This window comes from Oncorhynchus tshawytscha, linkage group LG16, assembly GCF_018296145.1.
Source record: "Oncorhynchus tshawytscha isolate Ot180627B linkage group LG16, Otsh_v2.0, whole genome shotgun sequence".
Lineage (NCBI taxonomy): Eukaryota > Metazoa > Chordata > Actinopteri > Salmoniformes > Salmonidae > Oncorhynchus > Oncorhynchus tshawytscha.
Genome location: NC_056444.1, coordinates 70,794,408 through 70,812,537, shown reverse-complemented (window position 1 = coordinate 70,812,537; position 18,130 = coordinate 70,794,408). Strand labels below are relative to the sequence as shown.

The window sequence follows — 18,130 nt, the reverse complement described above, 5'->3', positions numbered from 1 at the left end:
AACTGACCAGCCTCATGCCCTTGGTGTTGTGTCCACGGTAGTTCTTCATATAGTAGCATCCGATGATGGCAGCTGCCAGCAGCAGGCCAGTAATGATCAGGGGCACCAGCACAATGGGAGTGTGTGTTCCCCACTGAAGAGCTGCCTCCACCACACCCAGCACACACACACACACACACACACACACACACACACACACACACACACACACACACACACACACACACACACACACACACACACGACACACACACCTCATGAAGCTGGTTGAGAGAATGCTTGATATAGGATTACAATTTAAAAAATCTTTATTTATTCTCTAGGATAGAATCCTGTAGGAGTCCAATGGGACTGGTTCCAAAATCTGATTGGATTTTCTATTGGATATTTAAAATTGGAATCCTGTAGGATTTCTTTACTAGGGGTTAAGCCATGCCACACTAGCTGTATCTATGGAGAGGACTCTGGGAAGCTATGGGAGATTCCTCTATAGAATTAGGAATTAGAATACTAGAATGAGATGGAACCTTCTTATGATGGTCCAAAGATCAGCCATTTTGGTCAGGGAGTTGGTCAATCATGGTTTGCCAGTGCTGTGATAAGATTTTATGTAAAACAATGAATGTGAAGAATGAATCTGCACTTTATGCGTGTTAGCCAGCTAGCCAGACAGTTTTAGAGGAATGATTCCGTACATTTTTCAAATGAACAATATGAAAACATTCCATTCAAACAATGCAGTCAAGCCACAGCCACACACTGGCTAAAATTAGTTGATGATAGGACTTATACAAGTTGTAAATGCATCAAGTACTGATATTGTATCACATAATAGCACTCAGCTTTAAAAGAAAAGAAGATCTGAGACATTTTTGGTCTTTTACATACATTGTAGAGGCTATTTATACATAAAATGTTTATAAAACCCATACAACCTGTATTTATAAATAAATAAAAAATATTTTAGGTTGACTATAATTCCATTACAATTGCCAATGCATCACGTGCCTACTTTTATTTTCCTGCATATGTTAAAGCAGGAAATGCATCACCTATGCCTGTACTGCCATTTATTCCAATTAGACTGGTTTTTGATTTCTCCCTGACCAAGATGGCTGCCATTTTGTCCCCATTATGGAACTTTGAGGGTTTATGACATAGCCCCTCTAGTAATATAATAGGATCGCTATGAATTCGCTATGGATCGCTATAATCTCCACCCGGCACAGCCAGAAGTGGACTGGCCACCCCACATATGCTCTCTCTAATTCTCTCTTTCTTTCTCTCTCTCGGAGGACCTGAGCCCTAGGACCGTGCCCCAGGACTACCTGACATGATGACTCCTTGCTGTCCCCAGTCCACCTGACTGTGCTGCTGCTCCAGTTTCAACTGTTCTGCCTTATTATTATTCGACGATGCTGGTCATTTATGAACATTTGAACATCTTGGCCATGTTCTGTTATAATCTCCACCTGGCACAGCCAGAAGAGGACTGGCCACCCCACATAGCCTGGTTCCTCTCTAGGTTTCTTCCTAGGTTTTGGCCTTTCTAGGGAGTTTTTCCTAGCAACCGTGCTTCTACACCTGCATTGCTTGCTGTTTGGGGTTTTAGGCTGGGTTTCTGTACAGCACTTTGAGATATCAGCTGATGTACGAAGGGCTATATAAATAAATTTGATTTGATTTGATTCCTCACTCTGATGCGTGGGGACTGTTCAAGTCATGGTTAGTTCACTACCTGGCTTTATGCCAAGCCAGTTTGTTATTTCTATTAAACCATATTGTGATTTGTATGTGGGGCCCTGCATAGCATTCCACTGCCTGGTTGGTTCCCTACATTGTCCATATCTCCCTCTTATAAAACTATCATGGTACCTGTGTCGCAGTCCATTTAGAGTTGTGTACATACAAGATAGCATGTGCATGAATACATTTTCCCTTCCATCTATCGCTATGGGGATGAGTAGCTATAGTTGTTAAAAGTGACCGGGAATAAGAAGAAAAAACGCCTAGTTTTCTGCTCCCATAAGTATGAGTATGTTGTAGTGGACATACCTGGTCCTTGATGCCTTCACTGACCAGGCTCTCTGACAATTCTTTGACACCACCTGTAAGGAGGGACCAATGGGAGTGAGAAAAATATCGTATACAATATTCAGATTGTCTAGATTAGAATACTATAGTGTTCAAAGAAACGCATTACTGTAACATATTGTTTTGATTATCATTATTATGAGGCAATACAGGGAAACCTACCATCAGCGCGTGTCAAAAGATATGTGTTAGAGTTCTCTTCCTGGAACACTTGAAGGTTGCAGTCCCCTGTGCACCAGGCTGAATCCTCCAAGATTCTCTTGGTCTCCAACTATGGGAAAGCATGTCAGTTTAACAATCATATATTGTTATGCTCAATTCTCAACTATAAACACAATGATTTATGTGTTAAAACCACATCACCTTGATGATGACACTGATCTGTTTATTCTCACAGAAAGCCAGAGGTCCCCTGAGTATTTTGGCACGCCCTGTTCCAGTGACCCAATGGGACTAGGCTGCGCCGACTGTTGTGGTTCTCCTACGCAGGGAGCATGTCTATCCTCATCTTAACTTCACCACACCAAACACACAATGACGGTCATGGTTTGAGCCGGCCACAAACATACACTCTGCTCTCTTTCTCAGCGTTCTCTCCCTTCCTCTGTAGAGCTAATGCCTCTCAGATGCTTCACAGTAGACTTGCAGTGTTAAATGTTATGTGGGTGTGCGTGTGAATCTGTCCAGCTGAGTGTGTGAGTCAGTGTGTTCACCACGCCATATGCCATTGTGTTTGCGTAATGGAAGATGCATAGCGTCGGATGGAAAACGACGAAATCAGCGACCACACCCCATCTCTCTCTCTCTACCACCTTGGTTTTGAACTATGATATCATCACATTGCACAAGGGCCTTGGGATGGGAACTCTCACTCCCCACTCTGTGTAATGCGATCCAGACAGCGCTTCTCTTCCCCATAGGCCGCTATGTGCAAACACAGCATCCTCAGTCAGGAGTTCCACATCTACAGCTACAGCCTGGTCTCCCCATAACACTGAGCTATCCTATGGGTAGGAAGGAAGGAACCCTGCACAGCCCACATCAGCTCCCCATCCCTACTACTCTACCCTACAGTACAAAGCTAATTTGTGTTTAGTATCCAGTCTCCTTCTCGTCTTCCTCTCTCTGCCTCCTGTTCCCCCCGCCCCTCTCTCTCTCCCTGCTCCACCAGTGACTCATTTAAGCTACGCTCAGGACCTGTAATTTTCGTCACAGTGGGCCTCTCTCAGGGATGACCTCAGTCTCACTATTGGCAACCACAACACGATGTCTGCTTTTCTATTTATTTTCATTTAGATAGAAGTGGCTCTACCAGATTGCCGTTTGTGATTGACATCTAAGGCCTTGAGTGAGACTGGTGTGTGTGTTCTTTATAGTCATTATGTTATTATTAGCTGCTGCCATTTATAGTGTTGACTGAAACCTCAGAAAAGGGGACAACGTTTCTCATGGGAATTTACAGGGATGTTTTTTAGAGAACATTCCAGGACTTTTCTCATTGAGAGATTTTCCACGACTTTGGAGTGGATCTCGGTTCATGGGAACGGCTCCATGGATAGAAGGTGATAGATAGACACTACTCTTGTCTTATCAAGGCTTCCCAGCAGCTCACCCACTCTCTGTGAACGCTTGTCTTTTTTCACTTGTTTCAGACCTGGTCCCCAAGCCAATTTCTCTGGTTGAATTCATGCTAGGATTAGCAGGCTAGACCCACACGTCAATCCCTTATTGTTCTGATAAGGTGTTTGTTTTTGTACATGGGTACATGTCTTCATGGAATTATCATGTCATCAGTCAACACTACCATGGTGTTTCATTCCATCTCACACTGAGGGTTTCACTACACCAGTTCCACTTTACACACCCTGCTATTCTTCCATTGACCGTGGCCCCTGGAGCACACAGAGACGCCCAGGGAGGAAACACTGTCCTCCTCCCCGTTTGTCTTCTGTGACGACAGACGGACGGATGATTTAGAACGGTTAAAGAATGTCTGAAAACAGATCTGCCTTTATCAGGCCCCATATTTCCAACAAGCTATTTGGAACATATTCATCTTAAACATATGAAGTGGAATGAGACAGAGACTTCCTCCCAGGCCAAGGCGCTGGGAGCCAGATAAGGGCCAGGGCATATGAAACGTGGCACCAGGGCTGAAGGGTAAGGGGCTTCCTGTCTGTCTCTGTTCGTCTCCCAGGCAGTTGGCTGGTACAGGCTGATATCTCTGCAAGGGCTGTGGTTGGAAACAGAATGTAGTACAATACACACCGTGGTAGAGGCTGGGGGAGGGCAACTGTACCAGAGATACCCTTGTATGCGGTTTAGACTGTATTGTTCTGTTTTATGATAGACGAGAGCTAGGTGGGGTGGTAGAGCACAAATGCTAATACGGCATGGGAAACATCCATAAGGAGACATTTCATAATGACAATAAAACATGTTGCTACTCACACAGCTGGTTTCTGAAGAAAGCTCCACCTTGACTGCATCCTTGTCCTTCACTGCCTCCTTGTCCACACACTCAACATTGGGCTGCAGAGACAGAGACGGCATAAAGCTTTCAACTCAAGTGTTGACATCATCAGATTCTGTAAATTCGTCTCTCCATTCAATCACAATCTGTTACATTCCCTCTACAATGAGTTATGATATGGGGAATTTGAAGTTAATTTGCAGTCCTACAATTGTGCCAAGTTGGCTGGAGGTCCTTTGGGTGGTGGACCATTCTTGACACACACAGGAAACTGTTGAGCGTTAAAAAAAACAGCAGTGTTGCAGTTCTTGACACACTCAAACCGGTGTGTCTAGAACCTACTACCATACCCTGTTCAAAGGCACTTAAATCATTTGTCTTGCCCATTCACCCTCAATGGCGCACATAGACAATCCTTCTCAAGGCTTGAAAATCCTTCTTTAACCCCTTCATCTACACTGATTGAAGTTAACTAGTGACATCAATAAGGGATAATAGTTTTCACCTAGATAGTCTATGTCATGGAAAGAGCAGGTGTTCCTAATGTTTTGTACACTCAGTGTATACACTAGATGACTGACAGGGTGCACTGTTTTGAAGCCACCGCGCCTCCATTATGGCACTCCCCCACCATTGTAAAAAAATATTTTGGAAGCTATAGAAATGAATACATTTGTTTTTGACACATTTATTATATTACAGACACCTTAATGCATACTTTTAAATGATATTATGTGAGATAAATATACATATACATCATTGTGCTGAACTGTCTTTCAGAATTTCATTATGATACAGCATCTAAATATATTGTAGACATTCCCCATTAGTTAGGTATTACTCACATTCACAAGAACCTGTGTCTTGGGTACAACCAGTGCATCAGTTGCTTCAGTGCCCTGTGTGTCTACACCAGGTCCAGCCGTGGTTGCAGAAGTTTCACCTCCTGCTAAGAAGTCACTGGTTGGCACCATGGAGGAGAAGGCAGTGTCCTGGTCTGATCCAGGAGCACTGGCCCCAGTAGTGTCGTAGACTGTGGCGTCGGCGACGGTAGTGGCCGTGTCGTCTACGGGGGATTGAGTGGTTGCGGTGGCATAAATACCATGAAAAAATGTTTACATTGAAAACATATTTTATACACAAGTGAAGCTGCTCCGAATAGGCTACCCAGTCCCCTTCATGAATCCTCCCAATCCCACCCCCTATCCTAACCTGATGTATGTCAATAGAAGTGAAGAAGAAACATGCAACAGATACTGGTAGAGACGTACAGGCAGACAGGACAACATAATAATAACAGACTGGACAGGCAGACAGGACAACATAATAATAACAGACTGGACAGGCAGACAGGACAACATAATAATAACAGACTGGACAGGCAGACAAGACAACATAATAATAACAGACTGGACAGGCAGACAGGACAACATAATAATAACAGACTGGACAGGCAGACAAGACAACATAATAATAACAGACTGGACAGGCAGACAGGACAACATAATAATAACAACAGACTGGACATGCAGACAGCACAACATAATAATAACAGACTGGACAGGCAGACAGGACAACATAGTAATAACAGACTGGACAGGCAGACAGGACAACATAATAATAACAGACTGGACAGGCAGACAGCACAACATAATAATAACAGACTGGACAGGCAGACAGGACAGTATAATAATAACAGACTAGACAGGTAGACAGGACAACATAATAATAACAGACTGGACAGGCAGACGGGACAACATAATAACAGACTAGACAGGCAGAGAGGACAACATAATAACAGACTGGACAGGCAGACAGGACAACATAATAACAGACTGGACAGGCAGACATGACAGTATAATAATAACAGACTGGACAGGCAGACAGGACAACATAATAACAGACTAGACAGGCACACAGGACAACATAATAACATACTGGACAGGCAGACAGGACAGTATAATAATAACAGACTGGACAGGCAGACAGGACAACACAATAACAGACTAGACAGGCAGACAGGACAGTATAATAACAGACTAGACAGGTAGACAGGACAGTATAATAATAACAGACTGGACAGGCAGACAGGACAGTATAATAATAACAGACTAGACAGGCAAATAGGAAAGTATAATAATAACAGACTGGACCGGCAGACAGGACAGTATAATAATAACAGACTGGACAGGCAGACAGGACAACATAATAACAGACTGGACAGGCAGACAGGACAGTATAATAATAACAGACTGGACAGGCAGACAGGACAACATAATAACAGACTGGACAGGCAGACAGCACAACATAATAATAACAGACTGGACAGGCAGACAGGACAACATAATAATAACAGACTGGACAGGCAGACGGGACAACATAATAACAGACTAGACAGGCAGACAGGACAACATAATAACAGACTGGACAGGCAGACAGGACAGAATAATAATAACAGACTGGACAGGCAGACAGGACAACATAATAACAGACTAGACAGGCAGACAGGACAGTATAATAATAACAGACTAGACAGGTAGACAGGACAGTATAATAATAAGAGACTGGACAGGCAGACAGGACAGGATAATAATAACAGACTAGACAGGCAGACAGGGAAGTATAATAATAACAGACTAGACAGGCAGACAGAACAACTTAATAATACAGACTGGACAGTTGTGAAAGGAAAGTGACCATATATATGGTCAAGTGTATTAAAGTTAATTTGGGAGGAAGATTGTTGTTGGGGGTGGGTCGTGTTTGGTTTTATCAACAGTTTATCAACATAATTAGTATATAGTTCAGAATAACATTTTAAAAACTAGAGAGAAAAGGAAGAATAGAAATGAAAAGGACTATCAGTACTTTGGGTGTCGTCAGTGAGGGCTGGGACTCCTAAACCATCAGAGCAGGGTGATAGTTTGAACTGAACACTATAGGTCTGCTGGTGTTATAAATGTTATGAATGGGTGTGATGTAATTCACTTATAGATGAGTGACCGATGGCTAATGAAAAGGTACTACTGTTATACTGTACCTTACATTCAGTTGCCATGTAAGGTACTAATTGTAATTGTGTAATTAGGGCCAATCTCAAATCATGACAACCTGTTGTCATCTCCTGATCCTTAATATCATAACTACTGACTTCAGCTTTGATCTGGACTTTGGACAGGGATGTTATTAATGTCTTACTTCTGACTGTAGGGTTGGAGGGTGCATCTTCGAGTACTGATGTATTATCTGCAACAGAGCTGGGGGCATCTGTGATAACCGTATCAGGTGCAGCAGAGGGATCAGTGGGGTCAACTGTTTGAGCTCCATCTGAGAGAGAGAAATAAAAATGAATCAATACAGTAGACCTGATACTGCCCCACTGTTTAGAGCTTAATGCAACCTTACCCTGCAATGTTAGTGCAAGGCCTTTATATCCTGTAATGATTGTAAAGCATGTCAAACAATCAATGAAACGGACAATGCAAGACTGCTTTTGCTTCACATAGGCTAGAGCCAGAATTGTACTAACCCTTCCACTGTAGGGAGCGCTCAAACTTTATTTAGTGTTCCTCTCCTTTCAGACAGTAGCTCTGCACTCTCTGTAAACAATATTCTAAAACACGCCTATGGTAAATTACTGTTGTAGCCCGGCTGTAGGTATCTAGAAGGCTAATCTGTGGGATGAGTTTTGACACGTGGGTGGTGTGTTTGTGTGACTGTGGTTCGGGGGTGGAGGGCAGGTTGACACTGCCTGGCCCCTATGACCGACACCCTGTGCCCCAATGTACTTGGAAACTCTAACCCTGGCAATTTGACTGGGGTAACTCATGGGTACACGCGGAATGGCTGCCTGGTATTGTTATGCAATACTTTCCATGGTATTTTGGAATGTTCTATCAACTGATACTCAAGATTCGATATTCACATAATAATAAGGAATTCCCCTCGACCACACCCAGAAATTGGGGGAAACAAACATTCTTTCCCATTGATCCCCAGTGGAAAAGAACCAAAATAGTTTTTTTGTTATACAGAAATCACCAAACATGCCGATAAGCTGCTGTGTTGTTCAATGTACATGTAACCAGGTTTAAAATCCTGACCTACGGTTCCTAATGCTCCCACATAGGGAAATAGAACCTGCGAGAAGAGCCCTGAAAATGTGGATAATTTGAACGTGGAGCACAGGGCTTAACATGTCTCTCAAGGAGGCTAAAAAGAGATTTTGGTTTATATATATGATAAACAGAGAGTAGCAGCAGTGTAAAAGAGGGGTGGGGTGGGTGGGGGGGCACACAATGCAAATAGTCCAGGTAGCCATTTGATTACCTGTTCAGGAGTCTTATGGCTTGGGGGTAAAAACTGTTGAGAAGCCTTTTTGTCCTAGACTTGGCTCTCCGGTACCGCTTGCCATGCGGTAGTAGTGAGAACAGTCTATGACTGGGGTGGTTGGGGTCTTTGACAATTTTTAGGGCCTTCCTCTGACACCGCCTGGTACAGACGTCCTGGATGGCCGGCAGCTTTGCCCCAGTGATGTACTTGGCCATACACACTACCCTTTGTAGTGCCTTGCGGTCGGAGACTGAGCAGTTGCCGTACCAGGCAGTGATGCAACCGGTCAGGATGCTCTTGAGGTTGCAGCTGTAGAACCTTTTGAGTATCTGAGGACCCATGCAAAATCTTTTTAGTTTCCTGAGGGGGAATATGCTTTGTCGTGCCCTCTTCACAACTGTCTTGGTGTGTTTGTACGATTCTAGTTTGTTGGTGATGTGGACACCAAGGAACTTGAAGCTCTCAACCTGCTCCACTACAGCCCCGTCGATAAGAATGGGGGGCGTGCTCGGTCCTCCTTTTCCTGTAGTCCACAATCATCTCCTTAGACTTGGTTACGTTGAGGGATAGGTTGTTATTCTGGCACCACCCGGCCAGGTCTCTGACCTCCTCCCTGTAGGCTGTCTCGTCGTTGTCGGTGATCAGGCCTACCACTGTTGTGTCGTCTGCAAACTTAATGATGGTGTTGGAGTCGTGCCTGCCCATGCAGTCGTGGGTGAACAGGGAGTACAGGAGGGGACTGAGCACGCCGCCCTGGGAGGCTCCAGTGTTGAGGATCATCGTGGCAGATGTGTTGCTACTTACCCTCACCACCTGGGGGCGGCCCGTCAGGAAATCCAGGATCCAGTTGCAGAGGGAGGTGTTTAAGTACCAGGATCCTTAGCTTAGCGATAAGCTTTGAGGGTACTATGGGGTTGAATGCTGAGCTGTAGTCAATGAACAGCATTCTCACATAAGTGTTCCTTTTGTCCAGGTGGGAAAGGGCAGTGTGGAGTGCAATATAGATTGCATCATCTGTGGATCTGTTTGGGCGGTATGCAAATTGGAGTGGGTCTAGGGTTTCTGGGATAATGGTGTTGATGTGAGCCATTACCAGCTTTTCAAAGCACCTTATGGCTACGGGGTCTGTAGTCATTTAGGCAGGTTGCCTTCGTGTTCTTGGGCACAGGGACTATGGTGGTCTGCTTGAAACATGTTGGTATTACCGACTCAATCAGGAACATGTTGAAATGTTAGTGAAGACATCTGCCAGTTGGTCAGCACATGCCCAGAGCACACGTCCTGGTAATCCATCTGTCCCTGCAGCCTTGTGAATGTTGACCTGCTTAAAGGTCTTACTCACGTCGGCTACGGAGAGCGTGATCACCCAGTCGTCCCGAACAGCTGATGCTCTCATGCATGCCTCAGTGTTGCTTGCCTCAAAATGAGCATATAAGTGATTCAGCTCGTTTGGTAGGCTCGTTTCACTGGGCAGCTCGCGGCTGTGCTTCCCTTTATAGTCTGTAATAATTAGCAAGCCCTGCCACATAAGACGAATGTCAGAGCCGGTGTAGTACGATTCGATCTTAGTCTTGTAATGACACTTTGCCTGTTTGATGGTTCATCGGAGGGCATAGCGGTATTTCTTATAAGCTTCCGGGTTAGAGTCCCGCTGTGTAAATGTTGCCTGTAATCCATGGCTTCTGGTTGGGGTATAAACAGACTGAGCCGGATGCCAGTTCGAGTTCTGGAAGTGAAATGGAAGGGGTAGAAGGTGTTGTGAGTAGCTCGGAGAACGAGCTTTACATTGATGAGCATGGTTATGATAAAGATACGTTTGATCCAGAAGGAGTGACATTTTTGGAGAAAGTGGATCCTTGCCTTTTGGCGGATCCAATTGTTGTTTCAGGGTGGGGGAGAAAGGAGTTGGGTGCAGTTGAATCAGGGAAAGGAGTGATTTATGGTGTAGCGTCAAGGTGGAGCAATTTAAGTTTCTTGGTGTTTGTAATGCCCAACGTTTGGTGCGATGCAAACCCGATGGTGAGTGTGGTGAAACAGAGGAGTCCCTGTCAGTCCTTTTGAGTCAGTCTTTACCCGACAAGGTCATGTTAGGATATACAGTGCATTCGGAAAGTATTCAGAGCCCTTGACTTTTTCCAAATGTTGTTATGTTACAGCCTTATTGTAAAATGTATTAAATAAAACACTTTCCTCATCAATCTACACAGAATACTCCACAATGACTAAGTAAAAACAGGTTTTAAGAAACTGTTGCAAATATATAAAAAATAAAAACAGAAATACCTTATTTACATATTCAGACCCTTCGCTATGAGACTTGAAATTGAGCTCAGATGCATCCTGTTTCCATTGATTATCATTGTTATTATGTTTATTATGTTTCTACAACTTGATTGGAGTCCACCTGTGGTAAATTAAATTACAGCAACACTCCCCATCCAACCTGACAGAGCTTGAGAGGATTTTCAGATAAGAATGGGAACCTCCCCATCCAACCTGACAGAGCTTGAGAGATGCAGAGAAGAATGGGAACCTCCCCATCCAACCTGACAGAGCTTGAGAGGATCTGCAGATAACAATGGGAACCTCCCCATCCAACCTGACAGAGCTTGAGAGATGCAGAGAAGAATGGGAACCTCCCCATCTAACCTGACAGAGCTTGAGAGATGCAGAGAAGAATGGGAACCTCCCCATCCAACCTGACAGAGCTTGAGAGATGCAGAGAAGAATGGGAACCTCCCCATCCAACCTGACAGAGCTTGAGAGATGCAGAGAAGAATGGGAAACTCCCCATCCAACCTGACAGAGCTTGAGAGATGCAGATAAGAATGGGAACCTCCCCATCCAACCTGACAGAGCTTGAGAGATGCAGATAAGAATGGGAACCTCCCCATCCAACCTGACAGAGCTTGAGAGATGCAGAGAAGAATGGGAACCTCCCCAAAGGTGTGCCAAGCTTTTAGCATCATGCCTAAGAAGCCTGTCAATGCTGTGCTTCAACAAGGTACTAAGTAAAGGGTCTGAATACTTATGTAATTTGGGAGGAAGATTGTTGTTGGGGGTGGGTCGTGTTTGGTTTTATCAACAGTTTATCAACAAAATTAGTATATAGTTCAAAATAACATTTTAAAAACTAGAGAGAAAAGGAAGAATAGAAATGAAAAGGACGATCAATACTTTGGGTGTCGTCAGTGAGGGCTGGGACTCCTAAACCATCAGAGCAGGGTGATAGTTTGAACTGAACACTATAGGTCTGCTGGTGTTATAAATGTTATGAATGGGTGTGATGTAATTCACTTATAGATGAGTGACCGATGGCTAATGAAAAGGTACTACTGTTATACTGTACCTTACATTCAGTTGCCATGTAAGGTACTAATTGTAATTGTGTAATTAGGGCCAATCTCAAATCATGACAACCTGTTGTCATCTCCTGATCCTCCATATCATAACTACTGACTTCAGCTTTGATCTGGACTTTGGACAGGGATGTTATTAATGTCTTACTTCTGACTGTAGGGTTGGAGGGTGCATCTTCGAGTACTGATGTATTATCTGCAACAGAGCTGGGGGCATCTGTGATAACCGTATCAGGTGCAGCAGTGGAATCAGTGGGGTCAACTGCTTGAACTCCATCTGAGAGAGAGAAATAAAAATGAATCAATACAGTAGACCTGATACTGCCCCACTGTTTAGAGCTTAATGCAACCTTACCCTGCAATGTTAGTGCAAGGCCTTTATATCCTGTAATGATTGTAAAGCATGTCAAACAATCAATGAAACGGACAATGCAAGACTGCTTTTGCTTCACATAGGCTAGAGCCAGAATTGTACTAACCCTTCCACCTTAGGGAGCGCTCAAACTTTATTTAGTGTTCCTCTCCTTTCAGACAGTAGCTCTGCACTCTCTGTAAACAATATTCTAAAACACGCCTATGGTAAATTACTGTTTACCATAGGCTGTAGGTATCCAGAAGGCTAATCTGTGGGATGAGTTTTGGCGCATGGGTGGTGTGTTTGTGTGACTGTGGTTCGGGGGTGGAGGGCCCCTGACGATGAACCAATTCGGCCTGTTTTTTTCAGTCACCCTAGATAATTAATGGCTGAAGTGTGTGTTACTGCCCACTCTACAGCCTGCACAAATAAACCCCGCTCTCCAAAATCACGACCCCTGAATCTACACCAATCGTCTGGGAAAGATCACATTACTGAAGTCAGATCAGGTTGCCCTACAGGTAGTGCAACGGAAGACTAGATGTTGATACAGTCAAGTGAAACTGTAAGAAATGTTTTATCCATGTGAGTTAATGGGGTCAATGATATATATTTATTATATTTTGATGTTGTTATTGGACTCTACACTTGCTATATTGGATGTTCACTTGCTATTGGGGCCAGAGTGGACATTTTCAAAGATAACTGGTTGGGCAAATGTGCTACAGTGTTTGAGCTGGGATTCTAGAGCCCAGTATTCCTGGAGTCCAAACTCATTATCACCAAGGTTCCAGAATGCAGGCTAGGACTGGCCCTGCTACACAAGCGTTAATACCGCTCATCTGGGTTACACTGACACAAAGACTAACGTGATCCTTTTCTCTAACACAGCTTCAACGACCCATTGTCTCACTACTGTGTTTATCTCAGGGTGTATAAGTTGTCAAAGCAGGTTTACTGAGATATGGTGCAGTACATGAACATAACCACTGTTTTCTGTGCACTGGCTGAAACATGTAAACTCCTATGTCATGTAGTATTCAGATACTTATCTATGGTCATAACCCTAAAAGGTGCCAAAACAATGTTTGGCAAAACGCATTTAAAAATAATCTTTGTATGGCTAACTGTCACTGACTTTACAGTGCAAGTCAAGTTTCAACCATAGAAATAGTATGAATAGAACGTGCTTGGAAACTCTAACCCTGGCAATTTGACTGGTAAACTCATGGGTACACTCGGAATGGCTGCTTGGTATTGTTATGCAATCATTTGAGTGGTATTTTGGAATGTTCTATCAACTGATACTCAAGAGTTGATATTCACATAATAATAAGGAATTCCCCTCGACCACGTCCAGAAATTGGGGAAAACAAACATTATTTCCAATTAACCCCCAGTAAAGACCCAGCATTGTTTTTTGTTATACAGAAATCACCAAACATGCCGATAAGCTGCTGTGTTGTTCAATGTACATGTAACCAGGTTTAAAATCCTGACCTACGGTTCCTAATGCTCCCACATAGGGAAATAGAACCTGTGAGAAGAGCCCTGAAAATGTTGATAATTTGAACGTGGAGCGCAGGGCTTAACATGTCTCTCAAGGAGGCTAAAAAGAGATTTTGAAAAGTTGAATATTTGTAGGAGTCGGGTAATTGGTTAAGGGAGGAAGATTGGAGGGAAAGAGAGGGAAGGTTGAAAAGACTGAGGGAGGTGGAGGTTTGAATATGTTGAAGCCAGCAATAACAAGGGAGAGGATATGTCCAGGAAGATTGGTGTCAAGTTGAAACAGAGTGAACTGGACTTTTGAAAATGTATAAAATAATAAAAACAGAAATACCTTAAGTATTATATAAGTATTCAGACCCTTTGCTATGAGACTTGAAATTGAGCTCAGATGCATCCTGTTTCTATTGATCATCCTTGAGATGTTTCTACAATTTGTTTGGAGTCCACTTGTGGTATATTCAATTGCAGCAACACCCATCCAACCTGACAGAGCTTGAGAGAATCTGCAGATAAGAATGGGAGAAACTCCCCAAATACAGGTGTGCCAAGCTTTTAGCATTATACCTAAGACTCAGTACTGTCATCACTGCCAAAGTTGCTTTAACAATGAACTATAAGTTCTACCTATATAAATGTGATGTTTCCGTTTTCATTTTATAAAACATTTCAAAAAATCTGTTTTTGCTTTGTTATTATGGGGTATTGTGTGTTAATTACAAAAAAATGATCTAATCTTTTAGAATAAAGCTGTATCATAACAAAATGTGGAAAAGGTCGAGGGGTCTAAACGACCACTGTAATGTTCAATCCACTAACTTGTTGTGGCTGTATTTAACGTTGGTTTGTGTTGCTGGTTTTGGCTAGCTTATAATGTTCCAGTAGGTAGCTAGCTAGCACTCATTCATGTGGCTGATAGCACCGTCATGGAAAGGGACATGAGAGAAGCCCTACAACATAACTTTTTTCTAAGTAGTGAAAACGATTGGGAGAAGGCAATGTTGAAACGTCATCTTTAGACATGTTGGACTTTTCTTACAATGTAGTTGACTAAAATACGCAGGTGAGAATCGCGTTTGAAAAAGATTTTTGCTGTGAACCGTGAGCAGGTTGTTTTCGAGGCAAATGCGTTCCGTGAGAGGTTAGTTCCACTCCACACCTTCCACGGCCTGCATTATTTTCCAGAGAATGCACTGCCCCTCGTTGATTATACTTTTTTATACCACAGCTTAAAAATGAATTATTGCAGATAGAAATGAGACGACATTCACTGAAGTGGCTAGCAAGTTCACGATCTAGATAGCTACAGCAGTTGCCTTGGTAACCAAACAGACATGCTTTTTCCCCCCCAGATCACAGTTTATTTGGTTCTTAAAACTTAAAATGTCTTAAAACGTCCCATTTCGACAACTTCCGGTGAAATTGCAGAGCGCCAAATTTAAATTAAATTACTATAAATATTAAACTTTCATGAAATCACAAGTGCAATACATAAAAAATAAAGCTTAATTTATTGTTAATCCAGCCGCCGTGTCAGATTTCAAAAAGGCTTTACGGCGAAAGCAAACCATTGGATTATCTGAGGACAGCGCCCAGCACACAAATGCATAACAAATCATTTTCAACCAGGGAGTTGCGACACGAAAGTCAGAAATAGCGATATAATATATGCCTTGCCTTTGAAGATATTCTTCTGTTGGCACTCCAAAAGGTCCTAGTTACATTACAAATGGACCTTTTGTTCGATAAAGTCCTTCGTTATATCCATAAAAATTCAGTTTAGCTGGCGCGCTTCAGTCAATAATCCACTCGGTTTCCCTCCTTCAAAATGCATTCAAAATGAATCCCAAACGTTACCAATAAACTTATCCAAATAAGTCAATCAACATTAATAATCAAACCTTAGGTACCATAGTACACAAATAAACAATACAATTTAAGAAGGAGAATCGTTATTGTCTTTACCTGAGAAAAATACCAAAGAACGCGCTCTCATTCAAGCGCTCTCATTCAAGCGCTCTCATTCACATGCTTGGAAACACTACAGCCAAAATGGGAGCCACCTAGAAAAACTACAATTTCTGGCTCATATTTCCAAAACCCAGCCTGAAACTCTTTCTAAAGATTGTTGACATCTAGAGGAAGCCCTAGAAACTACTATTATAAAAGTGCCAGCCATTGAAATCAGTGGTTGGATGAAACATTTTTGGGGGGGGTATGGTTTGTCCTCTGGGTTTTGCCTGCCATTTCAGTTCTGTTATACTCACAGACATTATTGTAACAGTTTTTAGAAACTTTAGAGTGTTTTCTATCCAAATCTACCAATTATATTTATATCCTAGCTTCTGGGCCTGAGTAGCAGGCAGCTTACTTTGGGCACTCTTTTCATCCGGACGTCAAAATACAGCCCCCTATCCCAAAGAAATTTTAAGCCTGGTTGCAACAGATGAGTAGTAAATACTGTAGTTTGGGACCATGGAAAAGAGACAGGTTGCTGTTTACCTCATGATGCAGTCATGAAAAACTAGTTTTATGACTTTTGTGTCATGTTCAGTCAGTAGAAACAAACAAAATCCCACTGTGAAACCAGTGAACATGAACGTAAGCATACTCTATTACAATATATCTATGATACTCCAAGTATGCAAACAGTCATTACTGTGAGACATGCAAGCATTGGGAGAAGATGTGCCTAAAGGAGATTTTCCCCAATCTACACAGACAAGAGATCATTTGTCTTCTACGCTATGACCTCTGTAACCTGGGATTGGATTTTAGAATACACTGCCATGTCAAATTCTTTGCTCTCTAGAGATGTAATCCACTCTGTGAATCTGCAAGTCCCTAATTTTCAGCACCTGGATTTGATGTGTTAGTTGTCTGCTCGAGTTTTCACAGCTCCAGCTCCCAGCCTCCTATCAGTGGGAATGTGTTCAGTTTAGCGACCTCTCCAAACAGACTTGCTTGCCAAAGTATTATGCTAGCTTGCTATTATGAAAATTGAATTCAACAATGCCAATAATGTTTTCAATTCGACTTTTACTTTCAAAAGCAGATTAAAAGTAGAACATGTAAGAATGAACTTCATAGCCATTGAATTATACCACGCAATTAGGGAAATATTGCATGCTCTAGAATGTCCTTCAAGCCAATCCGAAATGAGTATTCAACAATGCCATGGTATAATTAAGCAATAAGGCAATAGGGGGTGTGGTATATGGCCAATATACCACGACTAAGGGCTGTTCTTATGCAAAACGTATCGCAGAGTGCCTGGACACAACCCTTAGCTGTAGTAAATTGGCCATATACCACAAACACTCAAGGTGCCTTATTGCTATTATAAACTGGTTACCAACGTAATTAGAGCAGGAAAAATAAATATTCTGTCATACCCATGGTATGAGGTCTGATATACCATGGCTGTCAGCCAATCAGCATTCAGGGCTCAAACCACCCAGTTTATAATATCTAAAACCAACTGGGACTATGCTGGATTGCCATTGTAATGTAGAATTGTTCATTCAAATTATGTTAACTGATGTGGCTCATGCAATGGAAAGTATTTTTTTGTAATGTCAGTTGACTCAACAAATCACAGCACAGATTGAAGGGTACACTGCTTTTACTTCCACTCTTACTCAAAATGGCTGCCAGCCCACCCATTATGCCATCATTGACTTGAATGGAGACGCCCTTTCTATTTATTCTATTTCTATGGTTTAAACACTGCCTGATGTGGAAACAAATGTGGTTTGCAAAGCCCTATAACTGGAACAATTATCTTCCCAACGCTACGGCATAATCACGACGCTCATGAGCACACCACAACACATTATTTATCAAATCACCACCCATTCTAGTGGATGTTAGCTTCCTTTTTCTTCTATTGTGATGATGCATTTTAAATTTGAACATACTGCAAACCACAGATGAGAGGATGTTAGCCAACCTCTTTTTAAGGATGAACGCACAGCCAACGTCTTTGTATGGATGTTAGCTAGCAAGCAA

At 42.6% G+C, this 18,130-nt stretch overlaps 1 protein-coding gene across 3 annotated transcripts in view; it reads right to left on the bottom strand.

Annotated features, from left to right (window-relative positions):
* The window catches only part of LOC112215224, a 38,639-nt gene that overhangs the window by 2,596 nt on the left and 17,913 nt on the right, over positions 1-18,130 (bottom strand). For 2 of the 3 annotated variants that reach the window (XM_042299564.1, XM_042299565.1), the window contains 7 exons: positions 12,407-12,535; positions 7,766-7,894; positions 5,413-5,633; positions 4,546-4,626; positions 2,257-2,365; positions 2,056-2,108; positions 8-160 (listed from right to left, as the gene is read on the bottom strand). In XM_042299564.1, the coding sequence (XP_042155498.1) occupies positions 8-160; positions 2,056-2,108; positions 2,257-2,365; positions 4,546-4,626; positions 5,413-5,633; positions 7,766-7,894; positions 12,407-12,535 (875 nt within the window). The remainder of the gene's footprint in view (positions 1-7; positions 161-2,055; positions 2,109-2,256; positions 2,366-4,545; positions 4,627-5,412; positions 5,634-7,765; positions 7,895-12,406; positions 12,536-18,130) is intronic. The other variant, XM_024374153.2, reaches the window with a different exon arrangement.